This window comes from Podarcis gaigeae (assembly GCF_964106915.1).
Source record: "Podarcis gaigeae genome assembly, chromosome: 15".
Lineage (NCBI taxonomy): Eukaryota > Metazoa > Chordata > Lepidosauria > Squamata > Lacertidae > Podarcis > Podarcis gaigeae.
Genome location: NC_139692.1, coordinates 33,016,302 through 33,039,979, shown reverse-complemented (window position 1 = coordinate 33,039,979; position 23,678 = coordinate 33,016,302). Strand labels below are relative to the sequence as shown.

The 23,678-nt window shown below is 46.5% G+C and overlaps 1 protein-coding gene across 4 annotated transcripts in view; it reads right to left on the bottom strand.

Moving 5' to 3' along the window:
- COL26A1 (collagen type XXVI alpha 1 chain) overlaps window positions 1-23,358 on the bottom strand; it is a 97,559-nt gene extending 74,201 nt beyond the window's left edge. The window contains exons 1-3 of one of the 4 annotated variants that reach the window (XM_083714706.1): window positions 22,807-23,358; window positions 3,712-3,834; window positions 231-334 (exon numbers count right to left, since the gene is read on the bottom strand). In XM_083714706.1, the coding sequence (XP_083570832.1) occupies window positions 231-334; window positions 3,712-3,834; window positions 22,807-22,964 (385 nt within the window). In that variant the 5' untranslated portion in view covers window positions 22,965-23,358. The remainder of the gene's footprint in view (window positions 1-230; window positions 335-3,711; window positions 3,835-22,806) is intronic. The other 3 variants (XM_083714704.1, XM_083714707.1, XM_083714705.1) reach the window with 3 other exon arrangements.
- Window positions 23,359-23,678: the final 320 nt, after the last annotated feature.

Sequence of the window (23,678 nt, the reverse complement as noted above, 5' to 3'; positions counted from 1 at the left end):
TGTTATACTCCGTAGCAAGTTTCAACAATGGTTGAAACCCTCTCGTAGAATGCAAGAGTCTTCCAGGGATGGGGAGAGAGAGAAGATTTCATTTCAAGAGAAGGTTGGGAAAGGAACTCCCACAGATCTGTATTTCCATATTTGAACAGTGCAACTGGAAGATCCTGTAAACTCAGGGTATGGGGGGGACGGGAAGGAAGCTCTACACACTTTCATTCACAGATGCTTACCTTCCTCGCAGTTCCTTCCCGTGAAGCCAGGACAGCATCGCCATTCCAGGGCAGTCAGTGTTCTGTAGGAGATCTTGTACATGGGTCTGATGAGAGTCCTGTAACTAACACAAGCAAGAGGTCACGCAGACGGCTCTGCCCCAAACCTGCCAACCTTGCAAATATCAAAAGCTGCACGTTTGCAAGTAAGCTCAGGTATGCTTTAATGCAAGGCTGACACAGCACAAAACACAAAACACTCACCCACACTTCCCACTGGTCCTGGGCCTAGGAAGCATGGGTCCATGCAGTTTCCTACTTGTCCTGCTCCTTTCCCAGGGAAAATCCACTCTTTAGTGCTAAATAAGAGCAGAAGCTTCCCAGGCTTTGGGGAGGAGGGTCAGGCTTCAATACTCTTAATATTGTTCAGAGTATTAGTACTTAATAATACTCTGAACATTTAGTGGACAGTCTAATCCACCGACTGCACACCACTGCTGTTTATTCTGACAGACTGTGTGCTAAAAAACAGTTTTCCCCAAGGGGAAAGTGGAAGTTTGGGACAAGAGGAAGTGTGGGTGAACTCTAAGAAGGGTACAGACTCCCAGGTAAGCGAGTACAGGTGCAGCCTCACTGCAGTTTCATGGGAACATAAGACCCTCCTATTGTACAAGGCCCTGCTTGCTCCCTCTTCCATGTGACAGCCCTCTAGATATTTGAAGATGGCTATCCTATCGCCTCTCAGTCTTCTCTCCTCCAAGCTAAACCTGCCTAATTCCCTCAACTGTCAACACACACAAATGGACTCAAAAGCGCCCCAGATGAGCCTGTCAACTTTCTGCCGGCACAATCGAGAAAGGAGACTTGCAAGTTGGATCCCAGTCTACAAGCCAATTGTGTACTCAAATGGCTTCTTTGCAAAACTGATATGCATTGCAGGGCAAATGCTTTAAACACACAGGAGGAAGACATTTCCTGTGTACTCCATTTGGGTCCCAGGATGCTATAAGCCATATCTCTACCCCTCCCCAATCCCCCCCCCCAAAAAAAATATTGTCCTGACCAGTTTCCGGTCTTGAAAGTGTACTTGTTTCTGAAGAATTAGCCTTTGGTGCCAAATGTGGAATCTGATGTTCTGCATTTGGAATCGTTGCATGCTTGAAATCCTCTTAAAACAAACAACTCTCCCCGCCCCCAAAAAAGTGAAGTTCAAACATTCCAGCCGTGACTATTTACCAGTGACAGTTTCGATTTCTTGGTCCCTGGTGATTCCTTGCCCTTACCTTTGCCTTGTTAAAATGCCTTGTTAAAATCAGTATGAGTTGCTAGATGCTAACCTATAGCTATCTGGTTAGCCTCTATGAGAACTGGAAAATGGATTTTAGCTGTGATTCCTGCATTGCAAAGGGTTGTACTAGATGACCCTTTGGGTCTCTTCCAATTCTATGATTCTGCTTTTTAACATGTTGGGAGGGCAGACAGAAAAGAACACTGCCCCCCCCTCACAGAAAAAGAAGAAATCATAATCTGATCCAAGCTTGCACATACCATCCCCAACAACCACTTTGGCACACCTTGGTAAAAGCTGGAGGCTGATCCTGACACTAGCTTGCCTAATACCCTCTTATAAAGTCATCTAAACCCGTCATCCCCGCATTGTGTGGCCAGTGAAATTTGCAGAGTTAATTATCTGTTGCCTGAAAAAGCACTTCCTTCTGTCAGTCCAGTAAACCGATTGCCAAACAGTTCCACTGGGTGAAACAGAGTTTATCCTTTATCCTTCCCTTTAAGTCGTCTTCTGTTTCACGACAAAAAAGCCCCAAGTGTTTCATCCTCCCTTTATCAGAAAGATGGATCAGTTCCTTAATATATATTTTTTAAAAAATCATAGACTCATGAGAGTTTGAAGTGGCCTCAAAAGTCATCTAGCCTAAGCCCGCCCACTTCCGATACAGCCTATTCAAGATCGTGCACCGTCCTTAAAAGCTCTTCCAAATGCCCAACTGAAATGCCCTTCCTTGCAATTTGGATTCTGGAGGAAAAGAAAGAAAATTTGCTCCATCGTCTATTTGACAGCCCCTCAGGATATTTAAAGGTGGCCATTGTGTGGCCTCTTGATCATTTCCTCTGCTTGACCCATTGTGTTTGCCCTGCCTGCACCTTCTCCTTTTTAACTCTGTGTCATTCTTTCCTTGCCTGCTGCCTCCAGATGTTTCGGATGCCTCCTCCCACCATCCCTGAATCTCAATCTTTAGCTGCAATCCCTGCATTGCAGGGCATTAAGACTAGATGACTCCTGAGGTCCTTTCCAACTCTACAGTTCTGTGATTCTATGATGCGGCATGTGCACTCAACATGCCATGTCGGGCCTGCTTTCTTATCCACTTCCACAGCGCACAGGTAAACTGCGGCATTCATTCCCACAGGATGGGGCGAGGACCCACCCACCATCTTGAATGGCTTTAAAAGATCAGACAAATCTGTGCCTGTCAGTGGGTACCGTCAGGGCTGGAGTCAGACACTGGTCAGAATGAAAGACGTGGGGCTCCGTTGTCAGTGCAGTTAACTCTGTATTCTGCCGGGTTTCATAAATGGAGAGAGCGCTGCTACTTGTGGGCTTCCAGTGTGAGAATGGCCCTTGGTCTGAACTAAAGGTAAAGGTACCCCTGACAGTTAGGTCCAGTTGTGGGCGCCTCTGGGGTTGCGGCACTCATCTCGCTTTACGGGCCGAGGTAGCCGGCGTTTGTCCACAAACAGCTTCCGGGTCATGTGGCCAGCATGACTAAGCTGCTTCTGGCGAACCAGAGCAGCGCACAGAAACACCGTTTACCTTCCTGCCAGAGTGGTACCTATTTATCTACTTTCAAATTGCTAGGTTGGCAGGAGCAGGGACCGAGCAATGGGAGCTCACCCTGTCGCGGGGATTCGAAGTGCTGACCTTCTGATTGGCAAGCCCTAGGTGTTTTTATACACTCTTAACTTCTTCACTCCCTTCAGAACCACTTTTTTTTTATTACTACTATAATTAATTTATTAATTGCCTTCCAAACCACCATCTCAAGGCAATTTGCGTATAAGATAATCAAAAATAGGGGGGGGGGGTCAACCAATACATTGAAAACAAAAACTAAAACCTTAACAAGTGGACACTTGTAGTAAAGATGCCTTTATCCAGTTGGGAAAGACCGTCAAAACAACAAAGTCTCCAACCGTTTCCAGAACGTGCAGCTAGGGAACGACTACCATATCTCGACAGGGATGCGATTCCACAGGACAGGGGCAGCCACCCTGAAGGCCCTGCTCTGAGCTCCTGCAGAGAGGGCTTCTGAGATCTTTGCAGGAGAAACTCTCCCACAGACTGCAGTGATCTGGTGGGCGTACAAGGCAGTCTCTCAACTACTTGGGTCCTTCTCTTTGACGGCGAGCAGCCTGTCCCTACAACCCTGAGCAGAAAATCCAGCATTCCAAACAAGCCAGGAGAAGTTATTCAGACAACAGTTACCTCACTAAGTTGGCACAAGGTCCCGGCCACCGGCAGCTTTGATAAACCCTCTGGATCACAGTCTCTGAGCCATTCTGCACCTGGCAGGAAACAGTCCGGGTGACCGTGTGTTGACACCAGTGCCTGCGGAGAGGAACAGAAGGCAAACTCGATGTGATTAAGGCCAAATCACTGACTGCTGCAAATCAAGAAGGTGGGACAACAAGCACAGAACAGAGGGGGACTAGATATTATTAAAAATTCCAGTACTGGCTGGTCCACTAGGGCTGCTGCTGGGACAGAGCCCTCCCAAGGAGTCCAGCGCAGAGGCCATAGCTAAGCCACAGCCATCCTCACACTGCCAGAACGCATGGATCCTGAAATAGTCTGGGCCCCTTTAAGAGCAGAGGCTCCGCCCATTAGGGAGGAGCTAGGTGCTCAAAGGAAGCTGGAGGTCCAATTTAAGGCTCTGCCTAGGTTTTCTGGTTGTTAGAATGACATTCAAGCCTGCCTTGTCTCACGGCCAGTGTAGGTTCCCCTTGGGGCTGTCCAAGGTGCTACCTTACCATGCTTTTCACTGCAAGAAGTGAAGTTATGGGGAAGCAAGCAGAGGGCATTCTTTCTCTCTCTTTCTCTCTCTGCAATGCTTTTTATTAGTTTCATACTACTACTACTAATAATAATTTATTATTTATACCCCGCCCATCTGGCTGGGTCCCCCCAGTCACTCTGGGCAGCTTCCAACAAAACACTAAAATACAATAACCTATTAAACATTAAAAGCTTCCCTAAGCAGGGCTGCCTTTAGATGTCTTCTAAAAGTTTGGTAGTTATTTTTCTCTTTGACATCTGGTGGGAGGGCGTTCCACAGGGCGGGCGCCACTATCAAGAAGGCCCTCTGCCTGGTTCCCTGTAACTTGGCTTCTCACAGTGAAGGAACCGCCAGAAGGCCCTCGGCGCTGGACCTCAGTGTCCGGGCAGAACGATGGAGGTGGAGATGCTCCTTCAGGTATACTGGGCCTTTGAGGCCGTTTAGGGCTTTAAAGGTCAGCACCAACTCTTTGAATTGTGCTCGGAAACGTACTGGGAGCCAGTGCAGGTCTTTCAAGACCAGTGTTATATGGTGTTGGGGGCCGCTCCCAGTCACCAGTCTAGCTGCCGCATTAGATATTACAAGTATTCCATTCATCTTCAAAACAACACAAGGTACACAAAATACAAAAAAAAAGAGATAATGAAGAAACACCCATAGTTAATGGTTCAACACCATATGTCTCCAGGATTTTACATCATGATTAGATAGTCTTCTACTTTTTAAAGGTGACTTCCATCTACCTCACTGCGGGTCTTTTTTTCCCTTTTTCCAGGCAGAGGGCCTTCTCAGTAGTGGCACCCACCCTGTGGAATGCCCTCCCATCAAAGAGATAAATTACACAACCTTCTGTAGACACCTGAAGGGAGCCCTGTATCAGGAAGTTTTTAATGTATGGTGTTTTACTGTGTTCTGTTGGAAGCCACCCAGAGTGGCTGGGGCAACCCAGTCAGATGGGTCAGGTACAAATAATAAAATAATATTGTTGTTGCTGTTGTTGTTGTTATTAAAGGTGTCACATGTTCTCATCCTGAAGCCCCCCTCAGCAATCTGGCTGCCACATTCTGCACCAGCTGGAGCTTCTGAACCAGGACAAAGGGCAGCCCCACAAAGACTGCATTTGGGAAACAAGCTTGTTTCAGCTCTCCCTGGAAACAGGATGAGCATCCAAATAAATATAATGTTGGCCAGCCCCTGTTTCAGATGCTAGAGAATGCGCAGAGCTACTGGGAGGAAACCACAGAACCGACGTCTAGCACTACCTCTACTGAGAGGGTAGCTATCATTTTTGTGCCAATGAACCTGGAGGAAAGGAAATAAGGTGGAACGTCATCTAAGCAGAATTAAACTCCATGAAAAGATTTACCGCTGGAGGGGACAGCACTCAAGCATTGTTTACATTGCCCAATGCACTTCAAAGCCTGCATCCCAGGATAAAGGATTTCCTAGCAATAAAGCAAGCCACCTAATTAAAAAGCTCTTCTCAGTCTGTCAGATGCACCCTCTAATCTTTATGGGAGTAACATGGCTTTGACCAGACAGAGCTGTAATTTTAAGACTAAGAGAGAGGCTTTTTTTTTTTTAACAACAACAACTTTCAAGTAAATAATGGAGTCGGCTGAATTTTCACAAAACACATAGAAGAAGCGTCCTTTATGTTAGATTTTTGTGTGCCCCAGATGTTCCTGTGTGATTCTGAGAGTCCTATCTAGGCACACTCGCAAACCTGGATGCTTCCGGTCAGACCTGGAGTTCAGGCACCCCTAATCAATGTCCAGGATTCCAAGGAGCTATGGATATGTAAGTTCCCATGACTCTCAGGGTCTGTGCATGATACCATGGTTCCCTACCTACCTATGGCCTGATTTTTGCATCCTGGTAAGTAAGAGGGAAAGAGCGGGATTCCACAGTGGAGTCTCAACATGCAGCCCATCCAATTTTGGACCTGTATTGTTTTTCAATATCTGGAGTGTGCTTGGCATACCTTCTTGGGGTTCTTTAAACCAGACAGCCTTACAGAAATCCCCTTCACAGAGAGAATTTGTCCTTTGCATAGTAGGACACAACTCACAGTCGTACTATCATGAGCAGTGTAGACTTAACGCATTATAAGCAAGTATTCTTCATGCACTCGTGATTCTGGCATACCCGACAAAACAACAACAGGGAGACTGGCACTGGGTAGAGAAAATGAGACTGTTTAATTCAGCTAAGAGCTACTCAAATCTTTGTTGTGTCACCTCACCTCAAAAAGGATATTGAAGAGTTCAAAAAGGTTGAGAAAAGAGCAGCTCAAAAGATAAAGGGAATGAAGTGACAGTCCTATGAGGAAAGATTGCAGGTGTCGACGACTTCTTAGTTTAGAGAAAAGACAAGAAAGAGATGACATGATAAAAGTTTATAAAATGATGTATGGCATGGAGAAAGTGGATAGAGAAAATGTTTCTCCTTCTCTCATAACACTAGGACTGTGCTGGGCCCGGAGGTAACCCATGAAACATGGTCCAGGTCCAGTCCAGAATCCGAAGGTTCCACTGGGAGTCAGTCCGACAGGGCCAAGGCAGGACACGAGGCAGGAAACCAGGCAAGGATAGGATCTCAGGCAGGATCTAGCATACAGCAATGTTGTTCCCTGGGGTGGGGTCCTACAGCCTTCTATCTTTGTCGGAGTAGTGTCCTGTCCTGATCCCCCAGTGACTCACCTCCCTGTTTCGCCCGAAGGCAAGCACTCCTTCTGTGAGTACTCAGGTCTCTCCTTCTCTCAGACCTTAGTCTCTGCAGCTCAGGAGAATTCGGTGGGTTACTAGACCTAGGGGCCACTTAGCCTCCCCTGACCCAACCTGTAGTGGAGCAGGTGTAAGAGGTGGCCAAGCTGAAGGCCACAAGGTAATCCCCACATCTGGAGCCAGGGCAGGCTCAGGACCCTAACTTGGCCCAACTGGCATTTGTTGCAGGGGAACCTGTGCAGACAGGGACTCTTCAGGATCAGGCCCCAGACTTGGTTCAGATGATGCCTGACGCGGTCTGCGTCTCCTCTGGTTCCGAGTCCGAGCCCAAGTCCCAGGTCATCACAAGGACTTGTGGACATCCAAAGAAGTTAGAATGATTCGGGACAAGTTTAAAAAAAAAAAAAGGATTTCTTCATGCAGCACATAGTTAAACTATGGAACTCCCTCCCACAGGAGACAGGGATGGTCACCAACTTGAATGGTTTTAAAAGCCAGATTAGACAGATTCATGGAGGATAAGGCTACTGGCGGCTCTTAGCCCTGATGGCTATGCTCTAACCTCCACAGTTGGAGGCAATAATGCTTCTGAATACCAGCAGCTGGAAACCACGGGGGGCCAGAGAGTGCTCTTTAGCTTGAATCCTGCTTGCATGTTTCCCACAGGCATCTGTGAGAACAGAATGGCGGACGATATGGACCACTGGCCTGACCTAGCAGGCTCTTCCTATGTTCTTATACAGTGGTACCTCAGGTTACATACGCTTCAGGTTACATACGCTTCAGGTTACAGACTCCACTAACCCAGAAATAGTGCTTCAGGTTAAGAACTTTGCTTCAGGATGAGAACAGAAATCATGCTCCAGAGGTGCGGCGGCAGCAGGAGGCCCCATTAGCTAAAGTGGTGCTTCAGGTTAAGAACAGTTTCAGGTTAAGAACGGACCTCCGGAACGAATTAAGTACTTAACCTGAGGTACCACTGTAATGGACTTCGGGTCAAGATGATGCAGCTATACATCTGAATAATCCTGCTTACAGCCCATCCGAAAGATACCTAGTTGTAAGGGAAGGGAGAAGGGTTCGAGTTCTCAGTGGCAGCTAGCTTTCTATATGCAAGGAATCTTTTTTTTTTCTGGAGTGGGAGGAATGGTGCAGTTCACAACCACATGAGCTACACAGTCTGAAGTGGTACAGGCAAGATACTGGTTGACGTCTGTGAGTTGGGGGGGGGGGCGGGAATTCTCCTTTCCTTTAAACCAATATCTTAAAACAGCCCCACTGATGTGCAAAAGCGTTCCAAAGCCCTAAGACGAAACGGTAATGAAAAGACCTCCATCTTAGGTTTTAGAGATTATAGATGCCCCCCCACCCCCGTCAACTCTATTGCATACAGATGTACTGGTGCAAGAAAGTTAGGAACGCAGCTGGCCCCAGCCCAGGATAGCAACAGATACGCTGAGCAAAATGTAACAGCTCAGATTTCAACTCCCCAAGTGCACAAGCCTGCTGTGTCTTTCAAAACTATGTCCATCAGCAACTGATTTAACAAAAGCTTTACAAAAAAATGCCTTACAGGGTTCACTCTCTGCTCAGTGTTTATATTTATGGACTGGGCTACTTTAGTATAAGTAGGAGGGCTGCCAGGGTTTTTTTTGGGGGGGGTTCTCAGTACCATACCCCCCTGGGGGTTCTCTGCTTCACCTGGGCCACTGCAGGAGCAGGGGAAGGAATTCAGTCCAGTTCACATTTAAAGGAGAATCTGCCTCATTTACTTTTCCAGAAACAATTCACCAACCAAAGCATGGCCAAAATTCACCCCTTTTCCAAATTTTACAATGCAGTTCTCCGATCAAGCAATGTGCACTGAAATGCTTACACTAGGGTAAAGCATTATTACAATTAAATGCATTGTTATTGCTGTTTTTATTGTTAAATCATGTGGTAAATCACTGGTAGAGAGCATTTGTGTGAGAAGCAGACATATGAGCCACTTCCTGCAAAAGGAAAAGACCCAAAGCAATTCAGAACAAGAGTGATATACTGTTATAGGGATGGTGGGAGGTCGTCTGGATGATATCGTGTGTCCCTTCCAAACCTGTGACCCTGTAACACAGGATAGGATCTACAAGAGGAAGCTGGTGAATCAGTCAGACCAATTCCTTTGTTAAGTAATGGCCTTAGCTGGCCAGTTAAAGGTATGGAGTGATGGGGATGGGGGACAGCATACCACAAGCAGGGGGCCACCACCGAAAAGGCCTGTTCTCATATTGCCACCCTCCAGACCTCCCGTGGAGGGGGCACACAGAGATTCTGGGCCTCAGTTGCAGAGCGCGTTGGGTCCAGAATTGGGTCTGTAAACGGTACAATGAGAACAGGTCTGTTCCATCAAGCAGATAGAGTGATGGGGATGCAGGACCACTCCATCCAAGCAAGGTAAAGATCCTTGAAATAAATGGAAAGACAAATAATATCAGGATCTGTTGCTCAAAGAAATACAGTTCTGTGCCTCTGCATGGCTGGAATGGATCTCAGAGCTGTGGGCTGCCTTTAAAGCTTTTGTTATCAGCTCAAACAACTGCACCGAATTATCTCCTTGTTTTCCTAAGAAGGAAAGGTCTCTGTGCGATATTTAATGGAGATCAGCTCTGAGGGCACAGAAAATAGTGGGAGTGTTTTGATAAGGAGAGGGTCTCCCCCCCCCCAACCACACCCAAGCTTCTCCATAGTGTTTCATTCCAGAGAGATCTCATTTCTCTTCAAGAGGGGAGAGGAATTTCAATAAAAACTCAAAGGTCATTGCTTCTGAGAGGGGAAAGGGGGCTGGCTGAATTCAACAAAGACGTTTTGAACTTTTGCTTTAAAAATGCAGGGGGGGGGGGAATGGGAATATGGAGCTAGTGGTGGGATCACAGATTGTGCAGCTCAACAGGCTTGCACTACACCCAGCTTAATATCCTTGGTCCTTTAAATGCAAGAAAGTTAAGTACAGCAGTCTTTTCGCCCTTTCTTAAATTGTGGCAGTAGTTGGGTGTGCAGATAGATAGGAGGATACAGATTGGTGTAAAAGATGAGAGCTCTTGCAGTGATATTGCACTTGAACTATCTTGCTGGACGAAAAATCTGTGCAAACCACACACACACACCTAGCAGTAGTTCTCTTTTTTAAAAAAAGTAAATTTTTATTGTTTTCCTTACATATTCTTTTCCAACAAATTGTAATAACACCATACATTCCCTTTGACTCTGCCGAGTTGTGACCCCCCTCCCTCCCCACAACTTGTATATTTCCCCAGCAGTGGTTCTCAGTGAGTGGTACTGCCTCCTGGGAATGGTGGGATTACCTAGGTGGCGCTGGAGGTTTAGGTGACTATCAGACTTTGAAAAACTGGCAGTGCTTTTTTTGTCTAGGAGTACTCCCATTTTCCTACTCATATTGAAATACTGCCAGAAGAAGAAGAAGAGGAGGAGGAGGAGGAGGAGGAGGAGGAGAAGGAGGAGAGTAGTAGTAGTTTGGATTTGATATCCCGCTTTATCACTACCCTAAGGAGTCTCAAAGTGGCTAACAATCCCTTCCTCCCCCACAACAAGCACCCTTCCTCCCCCACAACAAACACCCTGTGAGGTGAGTGAGGCTGAGAGACTTCAGAGAAGTGTGACTAGCCCAAGGTCACCCAGCAGCTGCATGTGGAGGAGCGGAGACGCGAACCCGGTTCACCAGGTTACGAGTCCACCGCTCTTAACCACTACACCACGCTGGCCAAACTGAGATTCACAACATGTTTAGGGGTATGCGTGCCCCTGCGTCTCCCCAGAAAAAAAAGCATTGAAAACTGGTATCACCGGATCACATTCATTGATTTTGTTGAATTAATTCAAACAAATTGAATCGGACTTTATATAAATGTGCAATTAATTGTTCCTGTTCTGAATTTTATTACTATCTTCCTTAAAATGGGTGGTGCAAATCGCTTCCTGGATAATGCTTTTCATAGGATAGGGTAGATATTGCTAGAGAATGCAGAGACATTGGATATGAGTTTATGGAACCAAAGGAGCAGTGGCCCAGAAAAGTTTGGGGACCACTACTTTAAATAAACAAACAAACCATCTAAGCCAGTGGCTATTGCTATCCTGCTGAAACAACCAAGAGAGCCCATTATTCTTTTAAAATCCCTGGTCACAAGGCATGACCACACTCCCCTTCACACTCACCACAAGGTAACAAAGAGGAATAAGGCCGAATGGAAAAGCATGCCACACACTAGCACAACACACTGGAATGCACCCACAAACACACATACAGACAGGCATCATAGGAAGAAGAACCCTTGCCAAAAAGCAGCGGTTCTTGCCAAAGTGAGGAGGGAGGGATGGCAGGCCCCACAATTGTTTCTCGCAATATCCGAGACACACCAGGGAATGCAGCACTTGTGCTAAAAGCAAGTGTTTTATTTCAGACACCGAGTGCTAGTGAAGGTGTGTGTGAGTGTATGGGAGAAGTTACAGCCTCTCAAAAAGGCCCTAGAGCTGGAGAAAGGTAATAATAATAATAAAGAAAAGATCTTAGAGCTGGGAAAAAGGGCAGAAAGAGGCAATCAAAAATATCAGGTGGGCAGGGGGAGTGGATACCTGTTTTAGTTTAGGAAGAAAAATCTGCCAAATTTGTTTAGTCCAAAAAAATAATAATCAGGCATTGTGGGGAAGAGGGATATTTTCGCCTTCCCTTTCCAAACACTAAGCCAGGCATAGCCAGGGTGGATGCTCCCAGATATCGCTGAATTGGAGGCAGCAAAGCTTCTGAATACCAGTTGCTGGAAACCTCAGGAGCTTAAATGATGCTTATGGGTTTCCTCCAGGCATTTGGTTAGCTAAAGTGAGAACAGGATGCTGGACTAGGTGGGCCATTAGCCTGATCCAGCAGACTCATCTTAGGGACTTATGGATTCCAACTCCCATCATGCTTGAATGCTGGTCGTGTTGGCAGAGGCTGGCTGGAGCTGGGAGACCAACAACATCTGGGAGGGGGGGTACAATATTGCCTATCTGTCTCCAAGAACTTGGGATCATGCACTTAAATCCATTAGAAGTAGATTTAAGAGAGGCAAGGGGAAAGCTCTGGGAGTTCTTTTTACTACCCAGACTAGATGTGGTGTAGTGGTTAGAGTGTCCGACTCAGAGTGGGGAGACCCAGTTTGAAATCCTTGCTCAGCCATGAAACACACCCTGTGACGTTGCAGCCAATCACAATTTATCAGATGGAAATATCTCACAGGGTTGTTGCAAGCCCCATATTCCCAGGCGGTCTCCCATCCAAGTACTAACCAAGCGTGACTCTGCTTAGCTTCCGAGATCTGACAAGAGCAGGAGCATTCAGAACAGTATGGCCGTAGACACCTGTGACGAGCATGAAATAGGGCCAGAGAGGAAAGCCATTCAGAAACAATTCTGCCTCCGGTCCAACACCAGAGAAAGACTGTCACCATTGTGGCTAATAGTAGCCATTGGGAAACCTTGCCCTCCATAAATTTGCCCAATCCTCTTTCAAAGCCATCCAAACTGATGGCCATTGCTGCTTCCTGTGGGAGGGAGTTCCATAGTTTAGTTATACGCTGCGTGAAGAAGTACTTTCATTTCTCTGTCCTGAATCTTCCAACATTCAGCTTCATGAGACGTCCACGTGTTCTTAGTATTAAGAGGAAGAAAGAGAAACTTTTATCTGCCCACTTCCTCCGTGCCATGCAAAACTGGATAAGCTTCTATCATATCACTTCTTACTCACTAAGCTAAAAAGCCCCCAAATCTGCAACTTTTCCTCCAGGGGGAGTGGCTCCGTCCCCTTGACAATTTTGGTTGCCCTTTTTTGAAACTTTTTCCAATTCTTCAATACCCTTTTTGAGGTGAGTTCATTGTTAGGAAGGTGGGACAGAAATCAAACAAGCAGATAATACTGGCTTTCAAAGAGGATTTGACATGTTCGTGGGAGAGGACAGATCTATCAAGCCAGCACCAGTAGTGAAATGAAACCTCCATAGTCTGAGGCACTGTACCTCTGAATACTGTGTGCTGCATAGCAACAGCAGGGGAGCACCAAAATCATCCCCCAGGTTTCTTGTGGAGGGAAACCTCTTTCCCATTCCCTGCAGTCCTGACAAAAATCAGGGTCTCCTAGCAGCTGTTTATAGTTGTAAAGGAAAAAAGAGGAGATACAGCACTTTCTGAAGGAGACTGTGATTTTACCAGGAATGGACTGCAAAACATAAGAGATGTTTGGATCAAATACGATGAGACTTTTTGTTAAAGTGCTATTTTATATTCCTGGTTCTCTATTTGGTGAAGACCCTGCCATCTGGCTCTGATGCCTGCTTAGCTGGGAGTAAGCACCACCAAACTCTAAGCAAGGACTTCTAAGCAGGAATGTATAGGATTCCACAGTGATTTCTGTTTTTCAGGACATTTTATACAGAACCAGGAAACAGCATTCCTTCACAGTGCCCAGGAGTTCCCAACTCCTAAAGCTGGACGGATTCAGAAGCCAAGTTCGTTTGTATGCTGCCCTTCCGATAATTTGCTTTTTGGCTCAGCCTGAGCAACTGATCCATTTAACTTGGCTCACGGTCCGGTTGAAAGTGTGTTTCCATGCAGCTCTTTTTTGTAAAAAATAATAATAAATGAATCCCAGGGTGTCGCAGGGAAGGTGCTGTATTTCTTCAAACAGTTGCTCCCCTCGCTTTTTCTTCTTGGCCTGGCTTACTCAAATGCTGTCCAGCCCACATTTCTGCACTATGTAATAAATGCATTTTTTAAAGAAAAAGAAAGAAAGGTTTGCTTGGAGCTTACGGGCAATCAAGAGCAGCTTATCTCTGTAAATGTGAAGTGAGAGGCACTGGCTTGTGTAAAAGCAAGTTCCCATCCTGTATTTCTTCATGCTGCTGAGTTATGAGGTGATTTGGTTCACAAGTTCATGGCATCTCTGAGGTTAAGCGCTTGGGTTAAAACCGCATCTGCCTATTCTGCTCTGCTTCTCCCATCTACTGAGTCCCACTCAGGACAAACTTCTTAAAAGAAAAACTCCCAGTTAACAGAATAAAAGGCCTACACCAGGGGTGCCATTGGGGGGGAGGAGCTAAAGACCCCCCAACAAAATTCAAGGAGAGGGCCAGGCCTCCTCCATATTCTGTGGCCTGCGGCAGGCTGCCCCGCAGGTGTGCCAGGCCTTGCCGGGCCTACCCGTAGCTGTGGCAGGCCCTGCCAGACCTCCTCCTAATGCAGGACATCAAATGTGTGTGCCGTGCGCATGACATCACACGCGCACACTGCCCAAAAAAAGTTGGGCAGAGTGTGGTCCACACCTTATGGCCCACATCTTATGCTCTCCTTATGCCTCAGCTACACATAGGTCTCTGAAATATGGAGATGGCAATACTAGTCTATCTTGAACAGCGTTTGTAAAAGTGAAAACAAAGCTGTACTTGAAAAGAGTTCTGGATGCTCAAAAGCATTATCTAAAGGCTATGTTTTCACCCTCTTTAGGACACGGCTGTATTACTAATGGGGCATTTAATATTGAATGCATTGTTTGTTTGTTTGTTTGTTTGTTTGTTTGGTGCATTTATATCTCAGATTTCCTCCAAGAAGCTTAAAGCAATCTACATGGTTCTCCCCTTCCCATTTTGTCATCACAACAACCTTGTGAGGTGTTGTATGCTGGGATGAGAGACAGCGGGGGGGGGGGGGGTCCAAGGACACTGAGTGAGCTGCATAATTTAAGGGGAACTAGAACCCTGGTTTCTCAGGTCTTAGTCCAACACCTCAACCATTACACCACACTGGATCTCTTTATATATTTTTTAAAAATATACTTTACTTTTAATTTAACGTAATTTACTTTTAATACAGAATGTTGTGTGCCTGGAGGCAGTTAGGGTTGCCAAACCAGCAGGACTGAGCTGAAATATCCAGCATCGCCTGGCCCCCTCCAGGTGGCAGGGGGAGGGCTTGACTCTCCAGGTGAGCAAGAATGCCTTTAATTAATTCACATTTTAATGAAGGAGACTATACGTGCAGCTTGCAAGCTTCAGCCCGGCAGAAGCTGGCTGCAGACTTTTGCATAGGCTCCTTAGAAGGTCTGCTTTCCTCTGCTCCCTCCTCCCAATTAACCCCCATCTCCAAGGCTCAGGGGCTGGGAAGGGGAAGAATCACAGGGGCCACCCCTGTGGCATCATCAGGGCTCATCTCAGGTTTGGGCCCTGAAATCTGAGGGTCTGGTATGTTCCTGACCTGGCAACCCCAGAGGCAGAAACACTTCTTGCAGGAAACCATGGGAAAGTAGAGGGCTCTCCCACTTGTGGGTTGGCCACTTGGAGAACAGGACACTGGGCTAAAATGGGCCTGATCCAGCAGGGCTCATCTTCCATACCCTCCAACATTTCTCTGATGAAAATAGGGGCATCCTAAGGGAAAGCAGGGACGCGGGTGGCGCTGTGGGTAAAAGCCTCAGCGCTTAGGGCTTGCCGATCGAAAGGTCGGCGGTTCGAATCCCCACGGCGGGGTGCGCTCCCGTTGCTCGGTCCCAGCGCCTGCCAACCTAGCAGTTCGAAAGCACCCTCGGGTGCAAGTAGATAAATAGGGACCGCTTTCTAGCGGGAAGGTAAACGGCGTTTCCGTGTGCAGCTCTGGCTCGCCAGAGCAGCGATGTCACGCTGGCCATGTGACCCGGAAGTGTCTTCGGACAGCGCTGGCCCCTGGCCTCTTGAGTGAGATGGGCGCACAACCCCAGAGTCTGGCAAGACTCGCCCGTACGGGCAGGGGTACCTTTACCTTTACCTAAGGGAAAGCAAGACATTCTGGGATCAATTCAGAAACTGGGGTGGCCTTCGTAAATCCGGGACTGTCCCCTGAAAATAGAGATATTTGGAGAGTTTGCATTTTATAGTGTTTTCCTATTGCGTTAATGACTTGAGAGGGATGCAGGAAAATCAGCAGATTGGCAGAACCCCGACACGACAAATTCCCAGGATAAAGCCGCCCAGGAAGCCGGGCCACTGCTTTCCATCAGGTCCGCGCAGCCACCGCGCCCGTTCAGACAGAGCCGCCCCCCAAAGCGGCAGCTCCTAATGTTTCCCTCGCTGCCCCCGCCCCGACCTCCCTCTCCATCTCCTGACATGCTCAGCTTGACCCACTAACTCAAGCCAACTGTGGAAAGGTCAAATGCAAAGACTGACTCCCAGAAGGGAGAAACCACATCAAGGAACTGGGAAGGAAAGGAGGGAAGGCGGGGAGGGGGGGAGAAAAGAAAAGAAACAGCAGGTCTCTCCCCCAGGCCCACCACCCCGCAAGCCTTCAAGTCTGGCAGGCGCAGATGGGGGGAGAAGGAAACAAGGCGAGCTTTACGTTTATTTATTCTGGAGCCAGACCTGAACAGGAGCCAAGCCGTCCTGTGCCAGCATATAATAAGAGCTCTGAATTGGGTAAGTGGGTCTCTCACACACAGACACACGCTAACTTTTTGTCAAAAAGTATAATGTTTCTAGACCTTTTGGTTATGAGATTTCTGGCAGGGACCATTTCCCCCACCGGGATAGTCAAGTGGTTTTCTTTATTTTTAGGGGAGTTCTTAGGAAAAAACCCTATTCTCCTCATAGGGTTCCAATTCCCAGAATTCCCTGTGAAGAGGGATTGACTGCTTAAACTGCTCCAGGAATGATAGCTTTGGGAGGGGAATAGGGGGTCTCTGCGCAACTCTCAGCACCCTCGACAAACGACAGCTCCCAGAATTCTTTGGGGGAAGCCATGACTGTTTAAAGTGGGTGGAAGAGTGATGTAAATGTGTGGTTCTGATGTGGACAATGGCACAAAATCCTTGGCATGCGCTCGCCAGCTTCTCCCTTCCCTCCGGTGATACAGGCCACATTTGCATTTAAAGATTTAAAGGTGGAAAATTCATACGTTTGTACAACCAGTCTGTACTTTCGATTCTCGTCTTTTCCTCCCAACGTGGGTCAGCCTTAGGACTGATTTCTACGGGGCTTCCTCAGCTCCAGGTCATTGACAACTTTAGGCTGGTTCATTTAGGCTGGGGAACTTAGATCTCTTCAGAAGCAAAGTATGGGGTCCAGATTCACAGCTGTTCTCCAAAATGTTGGTAATGCTTGTTCTGGAAATTAGAGGTGCTCCCTCTACTGGAAGAAATTATATTCCAGGCTTGTGACTTCCACTACAGCGAGGTCCACATTTTCCACCTTGGAGAAACTCTTTCTAGCTCACATTCAGGCCGGTGACAACACCCAGCACCCCCGAATGCACCTCACAAAGGCCCATCAGTATTGAAAATGCCCACCATCCAGCAGATGGCTATAAGCCACCATTTTAAAATTCCCATAATGCCTTGGGACAATGGCACACTGGGAAACATAGAAAGAAATATTTGAGTGAGTGACTGAGTAATCAATCATATATAATTGTGGAGTTGGAAGGGACCCAAATGTGTGAGTAGTATATAAATCTGTATAAATATAATACTTATAAATATATAAATGACAGTCTTCGTCAATGTGTTGCCCTTCAGCTGTTTTGGACTACAACTCCCATCAGTCCCAAAATACCTGGAGGGCACCAGCTTGGCAAAGGCTGCCCTAACAGATTGAAAGTCACTGATCTAAAGGAAAGAACCTGTATGCAGAACTGTTATCGGTGGGTCTGGCTGATTGATTCCCTGTGTTTTAAAACAGAAGCTGCCCCCATGCTTGGCACTAATAGGCCAGGAACAATGCCATTACTAACCTCCTCTGTCCCTCCTAGCTGAGAGTTTTAAAGTTCGTTTTTTTACATTTTTATTCTCCTTTAAAAAGCAGGTGGTGACACAAATGTATTTCATATCAATTTATATATACAGTGGTACCTCGGGTTAAGTACTTAATTCGTTCTGGGGGTCCGTTCTTAACCTGAAACTGATCTTAACCTGAAGCACCACTTTAGCTAATGGGGCCTCCTGCTGCCGCCACGTTGCCAAAGCACTATTTCTGTTCTTACCCTGAAGCAAAGTTCTTAACCTGAAGCACTATTTCTGGGTTAGCAGAGTCTGTAACCTGAAGCGTATGTAACCTGAAGCATCTGTAACCCGAGGTACCACTGTGTATATTTATTAAATTAATGACCCTGTGCATTAGGGCATGTTATTTTAGTGGGTGAAATTTCATTTTTGCAAATTTCTTTGATGAGGGGTCTTAATAATTTGTTTTTTTGGGTGTGAGGATTTCAAATATGCTATTATTTTTTGTGAATGGACAACAGTTAGCTTGGGACAACATTTAGCTTGGTAAGACTACATTTCATGAAGATGCACATAGACTGCTTTTGGAAAACCAAAGAATTTTACCTTCTGAAAATGTCAGGTAATGCTAAATAATAATAATAAACAATAAAAATAATATTAATATATAACTGTAAGTACTTGGCAATCATTTTTAATGATTTCTATGTAATTTTACAGATGTTTTACTTACCAAGGAAAACTATAACCAAAATATCTTTTGAATTCCTAAGTCATGTTACAACTTCTTAGCACCCCTCATTTTTGGAAGCTGCAAGCTCAAAAACTCAACATACCCTACTGTGTGTATCAACTTTTATTGGTCTGTTGCCTTAATCATAAAATCATAGAATCATAGATTTGGAATGGACCCCAATGCTTTTAACCTCTGCTTAAAAACCTACAATGAAGGAGAACCCACTACCTTCCGAGGGAGTCTGTTCTGCCATTGGGAGCCATTGAGAGCCAGTGTGGTATAGTGGTTAAGAGCGGTAGTCTCCTAATCTGGGGAACTGGGTTCGTGTCTCCGCTCCTCCACATGCAGCTGCTGGGTGACCTTGGGCCAGTCACACTTCTTTGAAGTCTCTCAGCCCCACTCACCTCACAGAGTGTTTGTTGTGGGGGAGGAAGGGAAAGGAGATTGTGAGCCGCTTTGAGACTCCTCAGGGTAGTGATAAAACGGGATATCAAATCCAAACACTTCTTCTCCTCTTCTTCTTAGCATCAGAAAATTCTTCATAATGTTTAGTCGGAATATCCTTGTAACCTGAATTCAGTGGTTCAGGCATATTTGTTAAAAAACAACAACAACTCAACAACTTTTGGGTTTCCCTTTAAAAAGCTGAACAATTTTGTGGTCTTCCTTTAAAAAGCTCAACAACTTTTGGGGTGTCCTGGTTTTTACTTTTTGAAATTTGGCAACCCTATCTCATATAACCTATCAGTCTTCTTTTCACCAGGCTAAACATACCTGGCTCCCTCAACCATCCTTCATAAGGTGTCATGGAGCGGCTGGATGCAGGGGGGGGCAGCTGGGGAACCCCCAAAGGAACTGGTGGTGGGACAACAATGAGTGGTCAGAGGGAGAAGAAGGAGCAGAGTGGGGGGATGTCAGAAGGCCAAAAATAGCCTGTGGCCAAGAGTTTCTTCACGCATTTTAGGGACTTGGAAGGAGAAACTTGCCTGCAGAACACAGTGACCCAGCCGGGTATATATAAGGCACTTGGCTGGCAGTTCTTGATGTAGCTAGGAAGTCAAAAGATACTGATACAGTATTTGTAAACAGATAACATAATTATTAGTTTTTCTGCCTGCTGCCACTACCCCGAACAACCAATTACAGTATATTCAAATAAAAAACATATCCCTCATCTTCAACCTCAGAAACCACCATGCCAAATTTGGGGGTGGTCTATTCAGGTGTCCAAGCCAGCACAATTTGGTGCCCCATCTTGATTCAAAATGGCCTCCAATGGTTTCCAAATGTAGGGCAAGAATCACGTGATCTTGGGGACCATCATGCCCAATTGGGCAACCATACCTTCAGAGGTGTCCAAATTAGTGCTGTTTGAAATGGTTCAGTAAGCCATTTTGATTCAGAAGGGCCCCCATTGGTAACCAAACATAGATGAAAACCAGTTCCTCCAACTCGGGAAATGCCACACCAAAATAGGCACCACAAAGTGTTCAAATGCATAGCAAACAAACACGTGGATAACTATTATTATATGTATGTATGTATTTATTTATTTATTTATTTATACATACCCCACCCATCTGGCTGGGTTTCCCCAGCTACTCTGGGCAGCTCCCAACAGAATATTAAAAACACGATAAAACATCAAACATTAAAAACCTCCTTAAACAGGACTGCCTTCAGATGTCTTCTAAAAGTCAGATAGTTGTTTATTTCCTTGACATCTGATGGGAGGGCATTCCACAGGGCGGGCACCACTACCGAGAAGGCCCTCTGCCTGGTTCCCTGTAACCTCACTTCTTGCAGTGAGGGAACCACCAGAAGGCTCTCGGAGGTGGACCTCAGTGTCCGGGCAGAACGATGGGGGTGGAGACGCTCCTTCAGGTATACTGGACTGAGACAATGCACAGACAAAGCATATGTCTGCAACCAGCAAGATTCCATCCTGCTCAGTTTGACTGTGCACATGTGTTTCCCTGCTGGGAACAGGCATGCACAGCCAAAGTACAGTGCAGGGTTGTTTGAAAGTCCTCTTGGCACCTGACCAGGAATAATCTGGGGCTGTCTTGACCCCACTTGGTCAGAGCCTGGATCCACTTGACCCATTTTGTTTTGGGAATCAGGCTTGGGCTGAATCCAGTGCACAACCCTTTTCATTTGCTGCCATATCTGCTTAAAATCAAAATGGTGTTTGACGGTATCCTAGCCCACAACCTGCTCCTCTGTCTCAGGAACTGTCACGCCAAACTGAGTAGCAGTATCTTCAGAGGTGTCCCAAACCGCACAGGTTGGAACAGTTTCGTCCACCATATTGATCTAGCACAGCACCCGATGATATCCAAACATAGGACAAAACCCACTCCTCTATCTATTTTCAGAAACCTCCTGAGCAGCACAATTTGGAATGGTATGGTCCACCATCTTGATTCAAAATGGTGCCCAATGAAATCCAAAGTTAAGACAAAAACTGGCTCCCCCATCTCAAGCACTGTTGGGCCAAGTTTGGGGGTGATATTTCAAGAGGCCTTGAACTGCACAGAGAGCAGATGAGCAGACAGACCACTTTCCAAAATGGGGATAGGGATGGAGGAGAAACTTGACCCATCTCAAGATTTCAAGGAGAATCTATTTAATCTGCCATTTCCAAAAGGTTATGCGAACCAAAACCCAGCCATCCTCCAAAATTCATGCTTCTCCAGTCAAACATGTATATACCATGAAACAGTGTGTACAAAAATACTGTACATTGGTACCTCGGTTTAAGTACTTAATTTGTTCTGGAGGTCCATTCTTAACCTGAAACTGTTCTTAACCTGAAGCATCACTTTAGCTAATGGGGCCTCCTGCTGCCGCCGCTCCTCTGGAGCACGATTTCTGTCCTCATCCTGAAGCAAGGTTCTTAACCCGAGGTAATATTTCTGGGTTAGCGGAGTCTGTAACCTGAAGTATATGTAACCTGAAGCATATGTAACCCGAGGTACCACTGTACATACATTTGTGTAAATAACATTTTAAAATCCATTGGATTCCTGCATTGCAGGGGGGTTGGACTAGATGTCCCTTGAGGTCCCTTCCAACTCTACAGTGCTATGATTCTGTGATTATATAAGGGGAAATTGTTCTGTGAAAATACTCACATTTTAGGCAAAATTGTATCTAAAAATGTGTGTGTTGGGAGAAATTAATACTAACACACTGATGAATTCTTTATGAGGACTTCAAAAATAATAATCACAGACTGATGCAGAAATGGAAAGGACTTGAATTTAGGACTGGGAAACAGAGAAACTGAGATAATCAAAAATAGACATAGCCACCCATCCCTAATAAATAATGACCAGACCCTTAAAACATGGCTTCATTCACACTTTTTACAGCACAAAAATAACTCCACCTCTACTGCTCTCAGCCAATCGAAGGTCACCTGCTCCTATAAAAACCCCGCCCATTCTCCTTTGTCACTCCCTGTGCCTGGAACTCCCCACTATTTCCTCCAGGAATTGAAATGAATGAGTGGAGGGGGTCAAATTATCATGTAGGTAAGACCTGGACGCCTTTGCTCTTGACAAAGATGGACACTGGTGGTGGTTCAATACAGAGACTCACAAAGCAACAACAGCATCCCCATCCTGGATTGAGCAGTTTAGGAGCAAAGCCTTCTTTATGATCTATTTGAATTGAGGATAAGATTCACAACACAACCCCCTTCAGGTTTATTGAGAGACAGCGTGGTGTAGTGGTTAGAGTGCCAGACAGACTAGGAACGCTGGGAGAGGAGAATTCGTATCCTGCTTTCTCTCAAAGCCAGAAAGCTCACTGGGTGATCTTGGGCCTATCAGTGCCTCTCAGTCCAGTCTACCTCAAAGGGTTGTTGCAAGAATTAAAATGGAGAGAACCGCTGGATAATTAACAACAACAATGCAGCTCAGTTTATCTACTGCAGGCTTGTCCAACTGACCATATACATGGGTTTTTTCTGCAAAAGTTTTTATTCTCATGGTTTTGCTAGTTTTCAAAACAACGCGCCCCCCCCAGGCTGTCTCTTCATCATCAAAAGAAAAGTCACCATGAGAATATATATATATATATATATATATATGTGTGTGTGTGTGTGTGTGTGTGTGTGTGTGTGTCTGCTCAGAAGAAAGTCGCACTTCAATGGAGTTCTGGAGCTTACTCCTCGGTAAACTAGAATAGCAGCCTCCCATCCCCAGCGGTGCTCCTGAACTTCGCCTTTCCTCGCTCCTACAGACCACCCTGGGATTTGCTGGGAAGGGAAGTTTGAGTCACTCACCGGCGATTGGCAAAGCCATTGCCCGACGGCCCTCCGGAACTCGGCTCCGGGTAGTTGTGCTGCAAGGCCGACGCTGGGAACTGGTAGAGGAATCCCGTCCCGAGGGTACATCCCCAAAAGGAGAAGCAGAAGCAGCACCAAAAGAACGCCAGCGGCATTTTGGGAAGGACCTCTCGGCTTGGAGAAGCGCTTTGGACGGCTGCAACCTGGGCGCGCAAAAGTGGCGAGGGGGTCTCCCAAAACCGAGCCACTCAGAGGCGCATCGTCCCCAGGCTGCGGAGGGCCCCGCGCGGGAACTGGGCTGAGAGAGAAAGAGACCAGAGACAGGAGAGGGATTTGCCGTCGGGGGCTCTTGGTTGTTTGGGGGAGCAGCCGGAGAAGAGACGGAGGCTTCCCAGTGGCCAAAGCGCGAGCTCCGTGCGCCCTGGGCGCACAAGCAGCCTGCGGGTGCGTTTTCAAACCAGAGCGAGGTTGCTTCGCAGCGGCTCTCTCCGAAAGGGGCGGGAGGTGGGGACGTGAGTGGGGGGGCTTCGGATTAACCCTTCAAGGGCGTCGTCGTCGCGGCTGCTCCAGCAGCAGCTGTCTTGGAACAAGCCAGGAGTGGCGAGGCGGCACAGCAGCTCCGGGAAACTTTGGAATGAACCTTGCCTGAAGGCGCAAGTCAAGTCTCTTGCTCCTTTAGGGGAGGGTGGCCTTTCCCCCTCTCGCCTGTATGTAAATGCTGTTCTTCTGCCACTCAGTAACCTCAAAGTAGCTGACAGTCAATCATTAATAATATGTCCCCCAAGTGCAAAACAGATCCGTTAATATAGTGCCTTGAAATTGCACATATTTTGAGATGTCCACAAGGAGCAGAACCTTTTTATATGATT